A 23176-nucleotide genomic window follows, 5' to 3' on the forward strand; every position below is an offset into this window, starting at 1 on the left:
TTTTGTGTACTGTAGCGATGGAAAAGGTAAACCATTTACATGAGAGTACGTAGTTCAAATACGACGAAAATCTTATATAGTTCAAACATTAATAATTTAAAAAGTTCAGACATAAACCCCTCCTCTAAGTCGCCCACTCAATCACTTTCTGTTCACCACCCCCAAGCAGAACTTGGCTCACACCTCTACCGTACCCCCTGAATTAACAGGGGAATTTCACTTAATATATCACTAATCACTTGTTCGCCTGACAAGTGAAATGATCACCGAAGAGATATACAATACAAAACATAAACAAACGATATACCCCGCTCCCCTCAGGGGAAATGGGGTAAAATATGAGCAGCGACACGGAACTGTTAAACGTATCATTTGTAAAAATGTATCATTTGTAAACACTCGTTTTGTTTTCGTTATTTCGCTTGAACTTGGTATTTTTTTATGAACGTTGCGTGCGCGTTGGGTCGATTTGTCTTCAGTTAAGGGACATAAGTAGGCCAGTTTTTGCAAAAGTGGCATAGAAGTAATCTCATCGGGGTGAACAGATAAGTGGGCTTATTAAACAACCATAACATAACTATATCCCAGCTCACGACTGTATCTCAATTATCACTCATTTCCCTAGCGTTATCACGTTGTCACTGGGTGCGCTAACCTAACCTGAAGATTTTGACAAGTCCAGTTATGCACAGAAGCGACTGCGTCTGACTTGCAACCCCGCAAAGGGAAAACCAGCCCAATGCAGTTTAGGTCACAAACCTCCGAAACGCATTTTTCGGGTATGTAGGTTTCCTCACGATGTTATCCTTCACCGCTGAGTACGTGATATTCATTTTATTCGTTTATTTAATCCCAACTATAAGTATAATAATCAACCAAGTAGTATTTATCACCGAGAATGGATTAAAACGGCATTACTTTTGTAAACAATTATTGTAATATTCAGTAAGAAAACAGTATAATTTAGACCTCTTTTATTTATTAATTTAATATTACACAAAAGACACAGCTCAAGTCCAGTCCAGTCGGAAAAATAGGAGGCCGCCGGCCAGTGTCGCCCAGTTTTATAACCTCGGAACGTCACCCGGCCCCTCCATTTTTCTAGTAATTCATTCGTCGTTCCATAGATGGCGCTAATCGACTAATCAATATCGGGGTTGCCAACACTTTGTCATTAACCGGGCATAAATCCTGGAAACTACGTGAAATCAATTAATTATCTATGATCCAAACATGAAGTTGAACTTAATTATAGATTGGAGCCTGAGTTGGAATCGAACACATGACACAAAGATGTAAGTCACGTTTTATCCAAACCAAGGGGTTCGTTGCAATTCGAATATTACAATTTGTCATTTGCGCATATAAAAGTAAGTGTTCGATGCAAACAAACATTTGTCCGGACAAATAGTTAATGCCATCTGCGGCAAATCTACAATAAGTCACGTCAAAAAAAAAAAAAGATGCAAACAAATGTCAAACAGCGATATTGCTTTCTTAGATCAATTGCTTCGATGTGGCCATTTAAACCCCCCAGGTCTATCACGGATTTTATACACGAGACTTTTTCACGGTTATTCCTAACAAACAGCATATCTTCGCCTCATAGATAAAACCACTTAGGCGCTTTTTTGAAAAATTGCATTTAGATGTGACATTTGATGTGATTTTTGATAATAAAACCTCGTAAGAGCTAAGCAATATAGTCTCGCCATTTTAACGCAAATTTTCAATCCAGGTAAAAAAAATTGTAAAATTTAAAAAAAAATAAGTTTTTTTTTTAAATAGAACATTACGACGTAATAAAAATCTTCAAAAAGGTGTTAACTTATTTTCAGCATAGAAGAAAACATAAAGGCGGACAAAAGATTAGAATATTTCTCAATCATAGCAAAACTATTAAGAAATGGCTTGTCCTTGATTATATGTATTTTTGCTATGGCAGTCATCATAGGAGTCAAATTGTGTGCGACCTCACGGTCTATAAGTCTTGGCTCGAGTTCAAACGTTCACTCGTTTAGCATAGGAGCTCGTTGGTGAAACTTTATCTTGATTTATAACGAATTTACCTAACTTCTATTCAGATTTAGGTTTTGCTACGTGTTTGGTTGTTTGTTACGAAATCATTTCGTAGCTGCAAGTTGTCTTCTTAGCTCTTCGCCGAGTTGCAAACGATAATTAACGAACATCGAAAGTGACAGTAATAAAAAAATATTGATTAGAAATATATTATACCACCTCACGTCTAACCCATACAATTTTATCACTGTCGTTATTCGAAACCGTTTGCGACTTGGCTAACCCCTCTGGTTGTATGTGATTCTACTCAGCCTATTAGGAATTATAAGCGTGAAATACTACGTACTATCAGTCTGAAAACTCCACAATCCACAGAAAAACAGACATTAAGACTTATTTAATAACAACTGACCTACAAACATAGAAAACGCATTAAGAAAAGTGGCCCGAAAGCCCGGTGGCACGATATCTCGTTCTTTGCGTGATCAAGGATGGAATCACATCAAATATACTTTATTGGACAGAACTAAATTTTAACAATCAGATCTTATTGCTCTAGAGCAATTTCTTCCAGGCAACCACCAAAAGGAGACAAACATTTACAAAAAAAATATATCTAAAAGTAAAACTAAACTTAATATAATAAATACTTTATACTATACGTACATATTTATATTAATAAATACTCAATATAATATAATACATATTTACTAAAAATATACCTAACCATAATCTAAGACAGATTAAATAGAATGGAGAATTAAGAATGTTCCGAGCTTCTTCTCATTCTGGGCATTCTACAAAATAGCGTTTGCCTATGTTTTTATCGCTCGCAATCCACCATATAGATGTTTCTACACCTACTTTACTATCTTATGTACTATATGCCTAATTTCCAAGGAAATTTTAACAAAGTATAGGTAATTATTATTCATCACCAGCCGTTGACAATCCATAACAATCGTAATTATTATAAAACTTGGTGTATCATTATTCATTAGACATGTCAGTCAAGACTACCCGCCCTAAACTAATTATGGTGTCATGACGGTTGGTAAGTATTGAATTTATGTACTTGTGTGTATGTATGTAAAACTCAGTTTATACTGTAATTTAGGTTGAAGGAAACATAGATCCGAGTTCTAAAGCAAAAAATATTTCACATTTGGTATTTGTATCGTCGAGTAAATTGTAATGAAGTTCCATGATATCTGCAGTAAAGTTAAAAAAAAAGATTTTTATTGAGTAGGTACTAGGTACAGTTATTATTGCAGTAACAGTTGCAGTAACGTCTTATTAAATTCAAATTCAAAAATATATTTATTCAGTAGGTAACATAGTTACACTTTGAATAGACAATTTTTACATAACGAACGTCTCATCCGCCTAAAACTACTGCAGCTTCTCACAACCTGTAAAGCCGGGGAATAGAAGCTGCAAGAAAAACCTCGGCACAGGGCCCTACAGGTTCTTTAAAAAAAATAAACATAAAATATTTTTGTACAATTCCGTAATTTAGCTGCCTAGTATTATTATCAGTTCTCAGACAGTTAATCCCATGCATTCAATCTTTGCTTTTTTTAAATTCTATGTTTGCAGGCATATAGATTTTTCACACAGTCAATGAAAGTAAAATTAAGAATTGTGAGATAACATTCTTAGTGAAGAAAGAGAGAAAATAAATAAGAAATAGTATAGAATATATTGATGTCTGACTAACTAACCGATACCGATGCAACCAGCGTTCCAGTAGCATTTTGAATTAAAAGTTTCAGCTTAAGCCACCGTAGGAGATATTAGTACTGACCTCAAAACAGTACATAAATTCAGACCCTACTCCCCAGTTCATAAAAGCGATTATTACTTGCAGTCGGGCGAGCAAAATTTTTCATTACTTTCTGGGTTTCATTTCGGTAGCACGTTTGTTTTATGTGGTGGCACAAGTTAGGAGTTTATTGCCGCTATTAGTAGTAGTGGTGCTACTGTAAATCATGTTTCAGTTTTGTCTAGACACGAATATAATGGCACATTGTGGATATTAGCAACCCTAATGTTTAATAGAAATAGAAATACTCTTTATTTGCTTTTGAAAAGGGTACATTAATAGATGGATGCTCATAAAAGTCCGTCCTTATCAGCTATCAACAATAGCATGCAAATATTGGTTACAATTTAGAAACATTTCCAATAATTATCATTTATTTTACACCACATTTTTCCAAACACATTTACATTTTTTTTTTAATAAAACCAAAATGTGAAATCATTTTAATGAAATGTGAAATTAAAAATAATTTCACCAGATTTTTAGAAGCTTCTTCTATCAGTGAGTAATCGTTACATGAGCCATGTTAGGGGCCTTTGGCGGCTCAATAATAACCTTGACACCAGGATTGATGAGGCTGGTATTCCACCTCACAACCCACACGATAAGAAGAAGGAGAAGATTACAATAGAAACATGGAAATAATCACATTAGATACATTATACAATAAAAGTGTTCCAAGTTCGTTGTATTAAACAATTTTTTGAAACTTGTATCTGTTTACTTTCTTATTAATTATTTATTAGCGTGATTGTTTTAAACCTTAGAATTATTGTTCAGTAAAGCGTGGGTACTTAGTAATAGGGAATACGACCTCTGTGGTCCAGTGGTTGAGCGTTGGGCTCACGATCCGGAGGTCCCGGGTTCGAATCCCGGTGGGGACATATCACAAAAATCACTTTGTGATCCCTAGTTTGGTTAGGACATTACAGGCTGATCACCTGATTGTCCAAAAAGTAAGATGATCCGTGCTTCGGAAGGCACATTAAGCCGTTGGTCCCGGTTACTACTTAATGATGTAAGTAGTCGTTACATGAGCCATGTCAGGGGCCTTTGGCGGCTCAATAATAACCCTGACACCAGGGTTGATGAGGTTGGTAATGTACCTCTCAATCCACACGATAGAAGAAGAAGAATAGGAAATATAGTCGTTAGCTTATGTAGTTTTTTTCAACATGCGATTATTTTTTTTTGGAAATCGTTGACGTATAATTTTCTTGTACACAAGTAGGTCTATAGAACAAACAATTTCATGGAATATAGCACCTTCATCCATCACAGCCACTAAGGTCTGTCAGTACAATAATTCCTCCAAGATAAACAATTCGCGTCCATCTCATCTTTACACCAGCTTACAGTTGGACCGCCGCCAGCTGACCGCGCGGCCCTAGGTTCGATTCCCAACCATTGATTACTCACTTGGTATTTTCGGCAACTCTGACCTGGAGGTTTTTTATAATTTTGTTCCAGATAGCTGAATGAATATTTTTTTCGATTCGTCTTCATTTCAACTTTGCTCATTTGCGTTTTAGATTTTCCTACACTTATTTTTGTATCTCTGATTTTTATATGACTTATTGTAGATTTGTCTCGGATAGTAGTCATTACTTGATCAGAATTTGTATATTGTATTGAATGTAGAGTTCAACAAGTTTACTTTAATTTACGATGTGCTTTTCCTGATATACTTACAAATGCTGCAGATTCTTATTTCGTCAGAGTCAAAACTTTAAATTTTTTCTCATTGTGAGTTTTCCCTATGCATATACCCATATGTTATTAAAACAAAAAAAAGTAACTTTACGATAATGTTTGATCACAAGTTCATCTTTTAAACTCCAATATCAGTTTACAAGAATTTCTTTAATCGAGTATAATAATGAAAACAATTTTCACGTTAATTTAATAAAGGACTTACTCCGAAAAGTTACATGAAATTTTCTCAACTTCTATTCTAATTTCGAAGAATTCATTAGTATGAGTGAGGATTCCTTCCAAAGACCTATATACTTTAATTTCATTTATACTTTATGTTAGATCCTACTACTATCTACATCATGAAATATTACCATACATACATAAAGACGCGCCCGCGAATACTAATGCGGGCTCTATAGCCACAAGTAACCAGAAAACAACTTTTCGATTGTTTTAACAATTTCAAAGTCCAAAGGTGGATTTCATGGAACGTATGGTGACAGATGAGCAACCAATCGTCGTCGTATATTGAAAAGGCTACAAACCTTTCAGTTTAACAGGCACGGGAAGTTGAACAGCTAAACAAGGTTTCTACATAGAATCCACCTAACCTCAAACATCTCCCGAAAAAGGTAAAAAACAACAAACCCAAAACAAAATTAGGGATGAACGAAGGTTCCGTCAGACGTGGTCATAATGTTTGGCTTCAATCAACGTAACCGATAGCTCGGGCCCACCGTAGCGTTCGTTGGCAAGCAGCGCGTGTAAACACACGCCGGGAATAGTTTTTACTTTCCGTCGCTGACTCAGAATGTTAGAACTCGGAGCGCCATTGTTGATGCGGTTGCTTAGTCTAAATGTTTGCTTTGCTTGCGATTTTTGTTCGTCGAATTGTGCAATTGGTAATGAAAGAGTAGGTATGGGAAATAGTTGGAATTAGGTCAGGGAATCATTGCTCATTCGTATCTGAATATCACTACAGGTCGCTTCTAACCTGCTAATACTTCAGGTTAGGTTCTGGACAACGCTAAGATGATGAATATCAACTCAAGAATTTGATTAATAGTTTTTTGTGCATTTACTACTTGGCCGGACAAATGGGGAGCGCTGAAGGCTCTCACCCGGTACAACGTTTAAGACAACAGGCCTGAGGGTGCCCAGTTGGGCGCGAACCTCGGCTCAGGGCGTCGTCTGAGAGGAAGAATATTTGAAAGGATTAATCGACCCTAGCGGGTCGATAGCGATAAGCGCTGAATGAGAGAAATCGTCGACCACGCCAGCGGGGTAAGTATCGGGGTTCTGAAGTGTTTGGTGTCGCGAGCTGATTGGCCGCCTCTATGGATTAATAGAAGAATAATAAATTAAGCAAAGACGCATACCATGCTGCTTATGATGATGGGTAAACGACTAGGGATCATGGATGTCATCGCTTAAGGGCGCTTACACACCTTGGACGATAGTGTCGACGATGCGACGTCATTGTCGTTGGTCTGTAAGCGCAACAACATAATAATAAACTCGACGTAATAATAAATGATAACCTTAATATACTTAGCAATACATTACAGATAATAATATTTTGTTTCAAATACAATACAAAGCAAAAAACACGTAAAATTCATTCTCAATTTAAACTTCAAAGTAAAACTGAATAACTATTATATATACCCACACAAAGCTTCAGAGATAGGGTGATGTAATAAAACTTAGAATTGATTGCTCCATTTAACATTAAATAAAGGGTTTCACAAGAAAGTTGTAATGTTGAAAAAACGTGAATATCCGTTATAATGAGAATAGCAGCGTTAAGCAGATTTATTTATAACAAAATGCGACTACACGAGTTGCCGGCATTATCCAGGATAATCCTTGACCTTGACTGCTGCCCTATAAAACAGACGGATGAACAAACAGAACGAGCATTTTAGCTTAGGGATTTAAAGTCACAGGTTTTAATATGTGTAAGTTTATAAACTTTAAACAAAGAAAATGTTCTTAATTTGATTGAAATTTCAAATAATCATTCATATATTATACAAATCTGTTAAAGAATTCAGATAAATATGTTGACATTTCATGCAATTTCATTTTGAAAAGAAACTTTTTTGTTTTTTCGGTAGAAAATAAGAATGTATTCGCTTCTATTAAAATGTGGTGCCTATTTTAAGGGTCAGGTCAATAGAAAAATACTAGAGCAAAGAATATCGAAATGATTGTCCATGTAGTTCCAATTTATCGATAAAAAGACTTTGAATATTAAAAAAAAATCTCTTTCGTGTCGTCTATAAATATCTAGGAGTCGTTATTTAATAATCAAAGACCGTTCAACGTCGCCCTGGTTTATTTGATTTGTGGGTATTTCTTCGTCGAATCGAAATTGAATAGAGGCATTCAAATCATGTCTTTTTGCAATTGTTTTATAAAATGCAGGGAAAAAGTACAATATAAAGTATATAAGGTGGAACATTTTTCAAACAAACGATATGTATGTGGGATTTGGCGTGTAACGGAACGTAAGGTGAGTGAAAGGGAAGGATGATAGTGTGCGAGAGAGAGGAGAGAGGCGAGGGAGGAAGGACGATTGGAAGGACGGTTACGGAGGACTTGGAGAAAATAAAATAAACGACGGAAACGAATTCGGAGTTTTTCCTTTCATATCCCTACAATTTTGGGGGCTCGTCCGGGATTGAAAGGAGAAGTTACGGTTGGAGAACGGGTGCCGGGTGCAACAGGACGACGACGGTTGGATTGCCACGCGGATTTTTGGTTAACGACGGAACGACGAAAAAAAAATATGGCGGAAGAAAAGACGACGACGGCGACAACGATGTTTCTGGAAGGCTGCAACATCACCCAATTCACAGGAGAGGATCCGACGTATTCATCAAGCAAATGGTGTCAGGATATAGAGGACAATGCGGAGATTTTTTCATGGACGCCGCATCAAAAACTTATTATAGCCAGGCGAACGCTAAGCGGGACGGCAGCTTTGTGGCTTAGATCAGAGCGAGTTTTTAAAAGCTACGATGACCTGAAAGCGGCGCTGACCAAGGAGTTTCCAGACACCGTTAATGTGAAGGAAATGCACGAGTTAATGGCGGCTCGCAAAAAGCATAGTAACGAATCTGTGTACCAGTACATGCTGATTATGAAGGAGCTGGGAAAGAGAGCAAGATTTCCCGACTACATAGCGATTCAATACATAATAGACGGTATAGTAGATCACGAATATAATAAACATATGCTACACGGTGTGACGACGTACTCCGATCTCAAAACGAAGTTGGCTATCTACGAAAAAATCAAAACAAAAGCCAGTGAAGCAAGCCGACAGCGAGGAACCGAGAGAAACCGGGCGGTTTATAATCAACCGGGAACGAGATATTCACGACCAGTTCAAGTGCAATACGTGCATAAGCGCTGCTATAACTGTGGAGAGATGGACCATGTATCAAGTGAGTGCAAAAATGGACTAAAGTGCTTTAGGTGCAATCAGTTTGGACATATTCGGCAAAATTGTAAGGCGAATCCAGTGCATACGGGTGTTAGTGGACGGAACGCAGACATGGCGTCGGCTAGACGAGAACAGGCGGAATGCGACATCGGCGATCGTCGGGTGAGTTCGGGCGCTTTCGGCGGCGACGGGTGGCGAAAGCGGTCGGCTATGTTCGGAGTGAAGTCTGAGGTCTATGGTGCATTGCCGAGATATGGCAACACTGAAGAGAATGAATTGAACGTACGAACGAAGGACGCAAGCGGCCATGACACGTATACCGAGCCAGAAAATGATCGCGAAAAAAAAAAAGATTTGACAGATCACTTCAATATTTTTCATGGCGTAAACAAAGAATTTCAAGTGAAGAAGCCGGAAAAGTTAGTTTTATTGAACAAGTTTAGTGTAAATTCACTGTTCGACACCGGCAGTGATTGTAATTTAATGGCTAGGTCAGTGTGTTCAAAGATAGGTAGCGAAATTATTGATGAAAAGATAACCATGACGGGTTTAGGCGAATGCCAGGTTTGTTCCATGGGAAAAGTTTACGTTGAAATGTTAGTAGATGATAATGTGTATAACAATGTTGTATTTCATTTAGTTCCTGATGAAGTTATGCCCTACGATGTAATATTAGGCCAGGAGTTTCTGAGTGGTGTCACCATGATAATGAATGCAGGAGTAGTAACATTGAGGAATGACAATTGGATAGGTAACATTGATTCTTTTGCAGGTTCTACTGAAGTAGATGTAGCTCATGTGCAGGACATAAGCATCCGGAATGAGGTAATGCAGTGTGTACAGGAATACCAGCCCACTCAAGAGGAGGAAGCACCCATACAATTAAAAATTATACTGAAGGATGACATTCCCATACGTCAACGGCCACGACGATTATCATTAATGGAGCAGCAAGTTGTAGAGGAACAGGTAGATGAATGGTTGCGCAAAGGAATTATACGGGTGAGTTATTCCGAATATTCAAGCCCTTTAGTACTAGTGAGGAAGAAGGATGGCACAGTTCGTGTTTGTGTTGACTATCGGCTGATAAACAAAAAGATAGTAAAGGATGAGTTTCCATTGCCCATAATCGATGATGTTATTGACAAGTTAAGGGGGGCCAAGGTGTTTAGTGTGTTGGACTTAAAGAATGGGTTTTTCCACCTAAAGGTCAGTGAGGAATCAGTTAGTTATACATCATTCGTAACACACAGTGGTCAGTTTGAGTTTTTACGTGCCCCATTTGGGTTGTCCATTTGTCCGAAGACATTTATGAGGTTTGTCACTATAATATTCAGGGAGCTAATAGCTCAGGGCATTTTATTGATATTTATTGATGATATAATCATTCCAGCTCAGGATGAGAGGCAAGGACTTGAGAGACTACGAATGATGTTGAGCGTAGCTTCACGATATGGACTACAAATGAACTGGAAAAAGGCCAAGCTGCTACAGCGAGAAATTGAATACCTTGGGCATATTGTGAAGGATGGAGAGGTGAGACCAGGTACAGATAAAGTGGACGCCGTGCTCAGATATCCTGAACCAAAAACAGTTAAGCAGTTACAAAGCTTCATAGGACTTACAGACTATTTCAGAAAATACATAGAAAATTATGCAATGATCGCTAAGCCTTTAACTAACCTGTTAAAAAATGATCAGGAGTTTCTATTTGCAGAAGAACAACGAGTAGCTTTTGAAAAATTAAAATACATGCTGGCAAGTGGCCCTGTATTGAAAATATATGACCCGAAGTTGAGAACGGAGTTGCACACAGATGCCTCAAGTATTGCCCTAGCGGCAATTCTCATGCAGTATCATCCAGGTTCCGGACTACATCCAGTACAGTATATGAGCCGAACTACTAATGACACTCAAAGTCGATACTCTAGCTACGAACTGGAAGCATTAGCCGTTGTAGAGGGAGTAAAAAAGTTTAGACATTACCTTTACGGTATACATTTCAAGATTATAACCGATTGTAAAGCATTTGAGTTGACGCTTAAGAAAAAGGATGTAACACCCAAAGTAGCAAGATGGGTCATGATGTTGGACGAGTATGATTTCGAGGTGGAACATAGAAGTGGGTCTAGAATGAGGCATGTAGACGCTCTAAGCCGTACACCCTTGGTAGCAGTAATAACTTTGAACGATGGCATTAGATTGGCTCAGGACAAGGACGATGGCTTAATGGCAATTAAGGAAATTCTTAAAGGAGGTGCTTATGAGGATTATTCGTTGGACAACGGTGTGTTATACAAAGGAATGCAGAAACAGCTAGTGATACCCAGATCTATGGAGAAAGAAATTATAAGAAAAGTGCACAGCAATGGTCACTTTGGAAAACTTAAAATGAAAGAATTGTTAAGCAGAGATTACTATATACGCGATGTAGATAATAAAATTGAAGAATTTATACTATCTTGTGTGCCATGTTTATTATCAATGAGGAAAGAAGGAAAACAGGAGGGATTCCTTAACCCAATTGAAAAAGAAAGTATCCCCTTTGATACACTACATTTGGATCACATTGGACCACTCACAGAAACGAAGAAGCAGTATAATTACATATTAACCATCATAGATGCATTTACAAAGTTTGTGTGGTTATTTCCGGTTAGGACTACGACGAGTCATGAAACTATAAGTAAGCTTCAATTGCACCAGAACATCTTTGGGAACCCACGTAGGATGATAACGGATCGTGGTACAGCTTTTACAAGTAAAGAGTTTGAGGACTATTGTGAGGAGGAAAATATACTTCATGTGAAAATAACCACTGGAGTACCACGAGGTAATGGTCAGGTGGAACGCGTACACCGAATAATAATACCAGTGTTAACCAAATTATCAGTTGAAAGCCCAGGATTATGGTACCGGCATGTTGGGAGGGTGCAAAGAGCCTTAAATAGCACATATCAAAGGACCATTAACACTACCCCATTTGAGCTGCTGATTGGTAGTAAGATGAGGAACAAGGAAGACCTGGAAATTTTACAATTATTAGAGAAAGAACACACACTTCAATATAATGAAAATAGAGAGAATATTAGACTACAAGCAAGGGAACAAATATTAAAAGTGCAAGAGGAAAATAGAAAGACATACAACAGGAAGAGGAAGGAGAGTACTACCTATAAGGAAGGAGATCTAGTACTAGTAAAGCGAACTCAGTTCGGCCCAGGGCTCAAACTGAAACCTAAGTACCTTGGTCCATACAAAGTAACCAAGTGTAAGCGTAATGACAGATACGATGTGGAAAAATTTGATAGTTCTTTAGAGGGACCAATCAGAACATCGAGCTCGGCCGATCAGATGAAGAAGTGGCCTCAATATGGTGACCAGGAGACTTTAGACTCTTGAGGGCTATGAAGTTCTGTCCTAGATAGCACAGAGGTATTTTTTTATTTTTTTTATTCAATATGTTTTTATGTTTCAGTCATGGTGTCCTCGTCATTAAATGGTGATATCATTCCGAACTTAGGCATTAACTTGTAGTGGAGGTTTTTCTAGTATGTTTTTAAAGATTTAAAGTTGAAAAGGATGTACTTATAGCATAGTTAATTGTAAACTGTCAGGATTGTGTTATGTAAGAGTTTTCACGATGTTTAGAGATAAGGAAGTTTTTAGCAGTTAAGGTTGGTTTAGATTAAGATGTTTTGATTTATATAAAAAATATTAGAGGCATGCTTGGGGACAAGCATGAGAGCAGGATGGCCGAATGTGGGATTTGGCGTGTAACGGAACGTAAGGTGAGTGAAAGGGAAGGATGATAGTGTGCGAGAGAGAGGAGAGAGGCGAGGGAGGAAGGACGATTGGAAGGACGGTTACGGAGGACTTGGAGAAAATAAAATAAACGACGGAAACGAATTCGGAGTTTTTCCTTTCATATCCCTACATGTATGTATGTATGTATCTTTTTAGAAAAACTTACAGATGAATTAGCGTTTCCTCTCCTCCCCCAGCAGAATCATGAATGTGTTTGCAGATAGGTGGGACTCTCCTCTCTTAAACAATTGGATTTACGTTCACACTCACTTGGATAAATTAAATATGTGAAATTTTATATGGCATTAATTTAATTTAATACTAACACTAAGCTAAGATACATTGTTCCTAACACATCATCATCATCAGCCCATTAACGTCCCCACTGCTGGGGCACGGGCCTTCCCTATGGATGGATAGGGAGAACGGGCCTTAAACCACCACGCGGGCCCAGTGCGGATTGATGCAGTTCCTAACATAATATGGATGTAATTATTCCGAAATAAACATATTTGAATTTGAATTAGTATTCTTTTAATAAGTAGATTAATCCATATTTTAATCGAGGTAGTGAAGAGTCAAAAAGTAATCAGAAAATACTGGTAGCCAGTTTTGATACGAAGCGTATGAAGCCCTACGGGGATGTATTCGGTGGCACGTGATTCACCCATATCATCATAGACAAATAGAGTACAACAAATAGTAGGCTCAAAGAAACGATATGTACTAATGAGGGTAACCTTCAGCCGGCGTCGAATATAATAGCTTCGTGGAAGCGTTGGCGCGTATTTATAAAGCGTGGCCTACATAACATACTGACACGCCGCGGATTATTTACGAATACGACGGACAGGGAGAAAGTTGTGGCAGGTTATAGCTATTATGGTTTGAAAATGTTACAATACTTACTGATGAACGGACTAGTGGTCCCGGGACTTGTTCAGCAGATTTTACTGTTGCTATCAGATACTTATCATGCAGATATAAGGTAGTTTATCAATAAGTAAATAAACAAGCCCTTAGTAAATGAATCAATCCATTAATTTTTAAGGTTGCACATAGATTTCATAAATAACAAATTAAAATTATCTCTTATTCAGCGCTTGTCGCTATCGACCCACTAGGGTTGATTAATTCTTTCAAATATTATCCTCTCAGACAACGCCCTGTGCCGAGGTTTGCGCCCAACTGGGCACCCTCATGCATGTTGTCTTAAATGTTGTACCGGGTGAGAGCCCTCAGCGCTCCTCATTTGTCTGGCCAAGTATTTCATGCCATTTGCGTCAAATCTACAATAAGTCACTAAAAATATATAAAACCTAATTAATAGACATAAGTTTTTAATTTAGTGGTGAAAAGTAAACAAACAAATTAGTACTTGGCGCAGACACTACCGTGCCCCAAAACGTAGTTCAAAGTTCGCTTAGATAAAACTTTTTACTATATTTTTTCTTACTTTGTGATAATAAGACAAGTTGGTATACAATAGTTGATAACGGATAATATTTGCCATCACTACATAGAGGTGGAAACTCCGGCCCTCGAAATAGATCATTATTACATTAATAATGAAGCCAAATAGGTATTTACAAAAATGATGTGGTGACTAGGTTCAGGAAGGGAATGTTTTCTATCTATCATTGTTACTTATAAAACATACACACTTACAAAATACATCACGAATGCCCGTATTCGTTATGGGGTGGGCAGAGCTACAAGTAATTGGATGACAACTTGCAGACACTTTTAAGGACAAGCGGGCGTTTCCAGAAAAAACCGGACATATGAATTCATAAATTAAATTCTAATAACTTTATTTTCAGACCGTAATAATGTCCATAGTAAAATAAAAATTACAAAAATATAAAAAACTAAAAAAAAAATAATAATAATAATAAATAAATAATTATTATTATTTTTTTGTTTAAATTATAATTTTAATTGCTTCTATTTATTTATATTATAATTGCTATTGCATAGAAGTAATTATAATTGCTTCTATGCTGTTCTGGGAGCAAATAAAAAACATAGAAAACGTTCAGCTGCTTGTCTTCCCGGGCATGTCGTAAAAACCGACAGAGGGATTGTGTCCTCTAACATGATAGACTAATGTTATGGGCGATAGGCTGATCCCTTATCACCATAAGGTTCATCATATCCAGCTTACGACATCGTATCAACAGTGGCTGCAAGTTGTCTTTGATTACTTGTGGCTCTGCCCACCCCACTAGGGATTACGGGCGTGAGTTTATGTATGTATGTATGTTAAATTATAAACTAGAACTTAAAATTAAATTAGATAAATAAAAATAAATAAAAATTAGGATTAAAATCAGGTTAAATAGGACTCAGGGAAATACGGGATACCGCAAGAGAGATGATGATGATGACAGAAGTACAAAATAGACATGATCTAAAGATAATGATGATGAATTTCGTCATCGCACGGTTTAACACTGATGTAAAGGGATTTCTGGAATAGCGGTTACTTCACTCGGGCAATTTTATACGCTGTGACGTCATAACAAGGTCGACATTGCAGTTGGTACAGGGAGATGATTTCGTGGGAATTAATGGAAAATTTCAGAACTACATTGATACATAAATCCTAAGATGAAGCATGAGTTATGTTCATCATCTCCTTTACCCGTTATTCACAGGTTCGCTAACCTAACCTGAACATTTGACAGGTACGGTTTTTCTTAAAAGCGACTGCCTGCATTACCTTTCAACCCACGAAGGGAAAACCATCCCAATATAGGTTAGGACACTTATCTCCCAAACGTATTTTCGCGCGAATGTAGGCTTCTTCACGATGTTTCCCTTTACCGCTGAGCACATGATAATAGGCTAGTTTCCAACTAGTCAAATCAGTTACTTTTTACTAAACGTCAAAACACGAAATTACTATGGAATTTGTATGAAAACGCACACTGTGACGTCATAGAAAAACGTAATAAAATGTCGAACTTATTATTACGTTTTTCTTGATTAAAATTCATAACTAAGTTAAATAAAATAAAGAAAATGCTTTTCGTTAGTTTCACATTTGTGTTTATTTAGTAATCAGAATTTCATAATTTATCTTGAACCTGGTACACGACCCAATTATTTTAGATCCAATAATGAATTCGAAAACAAATTCGAAATTCACTGGTTTAGGCCCGTGCAGTATTGCAGATTTTCAATTCTGTTTAACTTTATTTTTAATTACTTTTGTGGTATTTTCTAAATAATTACTAACATAGTTTTATGGGCATTGTTACTAACACTCTATGGACTTACTATTTATTTTCTCGTGTGGGTTGTGAGTACAATGACCAATCTCACCAGGGTTACTATTGAGCCGTCAAAGGCCCCGGCTTATGTAAGGTCCGTACCTACCAATCCAATCCAATTTTCAAATCCAATATCAAAATTTTTTGTTCAATTTTTGTTTAAAAATAAATTCTAGGTACACACCCAGCAGACGTGCACCGTTACTGGCTGTTACTTCTTCAACCCGTTACAAGTACAATTAGCAATGCTAATTCCTCAGTACTCTTTATTGTCTTAAGAGATTAGACCAAAGGCTAAAAAGTACAATTAGCGTAAGCTCTGGGTTTTTAGGGAGTTAATTTTATGTCTAGACAATAGAAGATTCTGTTGTAGACAGTAAGGTTTAATATTAATTAGTTTGAACTTTGGTCTTTCAAGGTCGTGTTTTAGATGGGCTTTTATTTTCGTTAATTCACTTAAATTTTTGCTCGACTGTTACAGACGGCGATACGTCTCACCACCTATCACGTTGGTCTAACAAAAAGCTCGGTGAGGTGTGAGTACTTACTTCATCTTGCGCTGGATGTACCTCTGACTACCCCGATTGGGATATAGTCGTGAGCTTATGTAATGTTGAAAATAATGTTATTGAAGAAGTGTATGTAAAATTACGTAACATAAAATAAGCCTTTGCTTCGAAGAGGAACACGATATGTTGGAGAGAGAAAATCAGTATCACGCCCTTATCCTCTAAGGAGTAGGCGGAGGTGTATAATATTAGGTACATAAAAGTAAGACCGCGTAGACACGTCTAAAATAAACAATGTTTTAAAGAGAAAAGAAAAATATCCTTTTAAAAGATTAAAGATTTTATTTTTATATTTTAATCTGATGAAAAAGAATCTTAAAAGCAGTTTATACTTGATGGAGAGTTTCTATGGAAAATACTTATTTTAATCGACTTCAGAAGGCTATTTTCTCAATCACTGGTAAGTCTAATACATAACTGTAAGACGATTCTTATAGTCGTGAGCTTATGTTAAATGTTGCATTAGTAACTTTATTGAAATGAAATAGAAAAGGGCACATGATAAGCTATAAAAAATAAGTAGTAGATTGTTATAATTTTGTAATATTAAATAATTATATGTAAGTAAGTTTAAGTAGTATGTATCTATGTACATATATACCGCGATGTCCGTGGTCTCACTCAGCAGGGCCCGCAGAATACCAGCGTCGTGGCTCACGCCGCGACTTATGCTGAGCGAGGTCCTTTTATTCCGGACTCCACCGCAGATGATCGGGCCGTCAGTGCGTTGCATTTAGAATACTTAGTTTTATTATTATTGTTTTTATGATTTTGGTTTGTTTTTCTTTTTGTTTTGGTATATTTTTTTTTCTATGTACTTATTGATTTCCGTGTGGTTTCTGTCCTGTGTTAAATGTAATGTACCTGTCTGTCTGTGTCTGTGGTGTCCGGAAGTAATAAATGTTTCTTTCTTTCTTTCTTTCTTTCTTTCTTTCTTTCTTTAGAATCGTAAGTACAGTCATGACTGTCATGAGCAATATAAAGTACCCACTTTAGGACTCTGTCGCACTAACATATTTGACATATAGTGAGACTTACAGTTCAATTTGTCAAAAAAGTTAATGTGACATGGTACCAAAGTGTATACATATTAATGCTCGTGACCGTACTACTTTTATATAGTAGTGATAAGAAGGATTTTATTGATCATTGTTAGCGGTACTTTTTTTTTTTATGGTTCCGAACCTCAAAGGGACAATCGACACCCTTAAAGCTGTGTTGTCGTCTGTTTTTAAATGATGATAATATTTATGTCTTTAATAAAACCAAGTTTGGCTACAAGCCGTCTATTGACTTGTGGGTCTGCCCATCCCAATAGAGATTACAGGCGTGTTTAGTATTAGACCAACAACTTGGTACCTATGTTACGAAACCTATAAAAATATTATATTTTTTAGGGAAGATTTTCAGACAAATATCCTTTACGTGTATAAAATAATGCTGACAAGAAGGCTATAATCTCGGGTATATATTGGCGCTCTCTATCCAACCCATTAGCTACATAGCATGTAGCCATGATAAACATGCACGCATCATCTTACACGAGTATGTAATACAATAACAATGTCTGCTCACGCCCAATCTCCGGGGGCGTCATTTTTCATCATTATCAATCAAAATGAATATCATTCATCATGATGACATCCCCACCCCCCACCCCCTCAAAGGGAGGGGTGTGTTGAAGTTGGTGTTTATTGTTTAGAAGGGTTTATGTAATAGTTAACACGCTCGTCCCGGCTTGACAAGAGCTTCGAGGTCAAGTCCCGTCCGAGTCAGATTCTTTTCTATTTCATTTTTTTCTTTATGAGTTTCCCTAAACACGGGTGAGTGCTATAAAAAACAAAAATATCCATGAATTGTGTTGTGGGTAAATCAGTGGGTACATAAACGTAGGTCTGTACCTAATTATAATCATTTTATTTTCTGGCAATATTATCCTCGTATGACTACACTGCGTGCTTTTCTCTGTACCATTGTACCTACAAAAAGGTTAAAAGTATTAAATCTATCATTCCCAAAAACTTACATTATCTCTTTAAATAGCAACATTATTAATGTTCCAATTTTAAATATAAATGTATTTGCAATAGGAATGGATTGTTTGAAACGTCGGGCGCCGGTGACGTCAGTAGTTCTAAATTTGAATCATTTCGAGCGCTTTGATTGGCTTACGTGTTCCAGAATGCATTTTTATTTTTGCAAACGCTAAAAATGAAAAAAATATTTCAAATTAAACGTAAGAAATAGAATGTTCTATTTTTAATTTCGTTTCTGACTGTTACGTATGTTCAGCCTAATATTAAGAACTACTAAACGGGTTTACATGCGGGTTTTATTTTTATGATCTGAAGATTATAGGTTAAAAAACAATATCGAAAACTACCATAAAAAAGTTTCAGTTAAATATTCTCTCACTTGAATGAAAAAATATTATTCTAAATAAAAGTTACACACGAAAGCTGCAAATAGAAAAAGAATGGTGCCATGTTTTATTCTGTTATAAAAACTTTTTAAAATGTAACCGTGCAATAGACGACAGACAATTAATACAGAGAGGCTTTTATTTATTTAGTACAAAAATATGGTGGTGTCTTCCGCGAAAGACCTCCACCACAAATAAATAAATATATTTCACTATTTTACTCATTACTTCTTCCTTGCTGTACTGGGAACGGAGAAAAAACACAAAAGAAATACCGATGAACTAAAAAAGATATCACATAAAAGTCGAATTCAGTGGTTGAGATTACATCCCGAACTGGTATTCGAACCCGTGACAGTACTATGCAAGTTACGCGTTCTGCGAACAGGGCTATCACGGATTCACAATGTTGATATTACTCGAACATTATTCAAATTATGATCCAAAATACATAATTTCAATTATGTTTTCAGGATTTTCGACAGTTTCAAATTACGAAGTATGTAGTAATAATATAAGGGCTGCGCAAATATTACAAGGAATCTAATTATTTTAATTAATTCAACGAGTTTATTTACTGAATACCTCTCAAATTAAATTTTAACGTTTATTGACTCAGTAAATTAATTATAGAAACACTGATGGTCTGTTTTTTTTTTTCTATGGTGATATATTATAAAAAAAATAGGGTTTTATTTCTGTAAATCTATAACAAACAAGTTACAGGGGCTTCCCTAAAAGTAGTCAGATGACATTTGTGATGGGAAAAATTATAAAATATGTGTTATGCAAGCCATGACTACGGCATTATCAATATTTTTCCTTCGAGAAAAATCCATTATAGACGACGTTGGTCTAACAGAATGCTCGGTGAGGTGTGGGTACTTAGTTCATCTTGCGATGGATGTACCTCTGACTACCCCAATTGGGATATAGCCGTGAGCTTATAGTTATGTTTTTTAAAAAATACCTACTTAGTACCTACATCGTCTGAAAACATTTGGCTCTGGTCATCCCTGTAGGAATTGTATCTTGTATAATATTTTCCCACATCATTATCATCCCGTTTTTCACAAGGTCCGCTTACCTAACCTGAAGATTTGACAGGTGAGATTTTTTACAGAAGCAACTGCCTGTCTGACCTTTCCAACCCGCGAAGGGAAATCCAGCCCAATACAGGTTAGGTTACATACCTCCGAAAATGCATTTGTCGGGGATGTGGGTGGGATGTATCATATTTTTCCACATGTCACTCTCAATAATTTTCCCTCATCGTTGTCGTTATAATAACGACACATACTTCACAACGGTTTAAATTGACATAAATATACCTACTAGGTAGGTAGGTACTTACAAAATACACAGAGACAAACCTCCCGGGCTTCTAGGAAGGAAAATTTAAACTCTTATTAAGAGTACGACGAATTGTAAATGTTGTACGTTCCGGGATAATTAAATTATTTCCCAAATGTGTTTACCGGGATATTTAGAAACGAGTAATGTATGTAATGTAGTCGAGATGCTGCTGACGACTGCCTGGGAGGAGCAAAAGCAATACTGCACAGGTTATCATTTACTTTCCAATCATACATACATAGAGTGACTAAGTCACTATGGTCCTGTAGTACGAACCGGCTTATTACTAAAACGGGGGCACCGATTTGAACCCCAGTACCGGACCTGCACCAATAAGTAATTAGTTTTCACTAACACAGTCGGCTCGACCATTATAGACGGCGATACGGCTCACCATCTATGTTCGTCTAACAGAAAGCTCGGTGAGGTGTAGGTAGATAGGTAGGTACTTAGTTCATCTTCCGATGGATGTACCTGTCACTTTTAACATACATACATAAACTCACGCCTATTTCCCACCGGGTTAAGCAGACTATGTAATTCCATTTGCTTCGATCCTGCCGCACTTTTCTTGCTTCCTCCAACCATCCATCAACCGTTTCTTACACGCACGCCGGTTCAGAATAGATTGTACCTACTTCCCATCGCATTACCTATCATCACAAAAAAAATATTAGGTAGGTACCTAGATAGACATGTAGGTAGATCTATATTTGGCCTGGGATTTGATTTTTTATTTAAATTTGAATTTGAACACGAATATCTACACTCTTTGACGTTCTGCAACGCATTTTAAGTCTTTTAACAAGCTTTTACAATAAAGCTTGATAGGTTAAGCGTTCAACTTTAAGCTGTATGTAATTTTCTTTGCCACTTTACATAGCTTTGAGGGCTTATTGTTTTTGTTTGAGTCAGGATTTTCGAGTTTACTTTAACGAAAAGTTTGTGAGTCTTTGAGAAGTCTAGAAATCTGACTCAAATTCTGACTTAATTCTGATTCTATAATCGATACAAGGACGATTGGAATTCTCGCACCTTCAAAAGAGATTCAGGGAAGTTTTAATCTAAGCAGTAGGTAGGTAATTGTGTATAGAGTATTTTAGAAATGCGTAGGTATTTTAAATTATTAAAACGGGTAAAGCATACCTAATTTCGTAGGCACGACCACAAATTGTTAACCCGTTGTCCACACACCCACGTGGCATGCATGTGGAATGTGATACGCACGACAATATTTTCCGCAACGAATTGCACCTTTTTAAATATAAAAAATACCTACTTAAACTTTGTAAAAAATCTAAAGCTTACCGAGCAATGACCCATATCCAAAATTTATGAGCCAAAATTGCGCGTCAGAAAAAGTTTATGCAGATGCCAAGGAGTCTTCAGCAAAAATTATGATAAATGTCCCGTTATATCGCAAGAATAATTACTTGGACAACTTCTACCATTGACATAAGGGAGAAATATGGCAAACGCGACAACTTCGCTAAGATATGATAATGTTATTCATAGTTATTTCTGAAGCGTTCACGAAAACGACTCAATTCTGTAGCGATAGAACCACGTAACCTAGAATTTAGAGGCCGACGTCTAAAATTAATAGAAAAAAAAATACAGATGGGCACAGGAAGTGGTCGAATAATAAATAACTAAAATCACAGCTTACGCTTTGCGTCAGAAACTCCAACACTAAATAACTAGTACATCCAATCCAAACACTTCGTCACCAACCAAATCTGATATTACATCACAAAAAGCGGTTTTAATTCTCACAGAAAAACTATCCACTGTTTAAATTTCGAATTATAGCGATGACGTCATTGACTGAAATGTGGTAGATGATACTGACACTGACGTTTGAGTTTCGAAGACTCGCGTCTCGGAGATGTCACGAGGAACGATAGCGAGAGGTCGCACGCGTGCTCGCTCGACGGCGGCTAGTTGACGACTGGCGCTGGCGCTACCCGGCCGGCTGCGCCTGTGTGCGTGAGCTGTGTACACTACAGGGTGGTTTTGCGCATGTGTGCGCTTCAGGTCACCAGAATTCGGTAAGACAAGCGTTCAGAAGTGCCATGCCCTATATTCAGACACGAATTTCTTTTTTGAAGTTTTTCGATAAAGGTGCGTTCGGTTATCGGATATGATTGCGTGGCCCCTGATTTTGTATTCGTTCCACTCACAATGGATGGAGAATTGAGACAATTTGTATAGTACCTACCTATCTACTGAAAAGTTTGTTCAATTTAGCTTTGGATAAGTTTTTAAGTTTGTGAAATGTTATTTTCTTATGTAAGTAGAGCAATCTCTTTTTGAGTATGTTTAGTAGGTATACCCAAGCTTACAGCTTTTTAGCTTCACATATCCACATACAATGCATAACCTACCCTACTAGGTTTGTTATTCAGGAAAGGAAAGTGTGTTGTTTGTATTTTCGTAAACACATTTTGTTGCTTTTCTCCCCTTAGTGATTACAGAGACAGACACAATTCACGCTCGTAAACCCTAACGGGGTGCATAGGTATAGCCATACGTCATCTCTTACACAAATCAACATATAGATAGATACTTCTTGTATGATACGTAAAGATAGACAAGAACATCTAACACACGTTCAGCTGACTCCTTATCATCTAGCTAACAGCTAAGCTTAACTATAAGTAGTTTTCTTTTTAAATTGGTTTGCAGTTTGCACACAACTATGGAACGTCAAGGAAGTCGGCTATGAGCGCAAAGCCTAACGAACTT

General features: G+C 37.0%; 2 protein-coding genes across 16 annotated transcripts in view; one reads left to right on the forward strand and one right to left on the reverse strand.

Moving 5' to 3' along the window:
- Positions 1–22385, reverse strand: part of LOC126378017 (hemicentin-1) — a 663470-nt gene extending 641085 nt beyond the window's left edge. For 11 of the 15 annotated variants that reach the window (XM_050026068.1, XM_050026063.1, XM_050026060.1 and 8 more), the window contains exon 1: positions 22098–22363. The gene's annotated coding sequence lies outside the window, so the exon portion shown is untranslated. Of the gene's footprint in view, positions 1–6990; positions 7033–22097 lie in introns of all 15 variants that reach the window. The other 4 variants (XM_050026058.1, XM_050026059.1, XM_050026057.1 and 1 more) reach the window with 4 other exon arrangements.
- On the forward strand, positions 8193–10529 carry LOC126378090 (uncharacterized). The gene is made up of 2 exons (XM_050026253.1): positions 8193–9998; positions 10390–10529. The coding sequence occupies exons 1-2, from the start codon at positions 8337–8339 to the stop codon at positions 10426–10428; spliced, it is 1701 nt and encodes a 566-aa protein (XP_049882210.1). The 5' UTR covers positions 8193–8336; the 3' UTR covers positions 10429–10529.
- Positions 22386–23176: the final 791 nt, after the last annotated feature.

Source organism: Pectinophora gossypiella, chromosome 25, assembly GCF_024362695.1.
Source record: "Pectinophora gossypiella chromosome 25, ilPecGoss1.1, whole genome shotgun sequence".
NCBI classification, from domain to species: domain Eukaryota; kingdom Metazoa; phylum Arthropoda; class Insecta; order Lepidoptera; family Gelechiidae; genus Pectinophora; species Pectinophora gossypiella.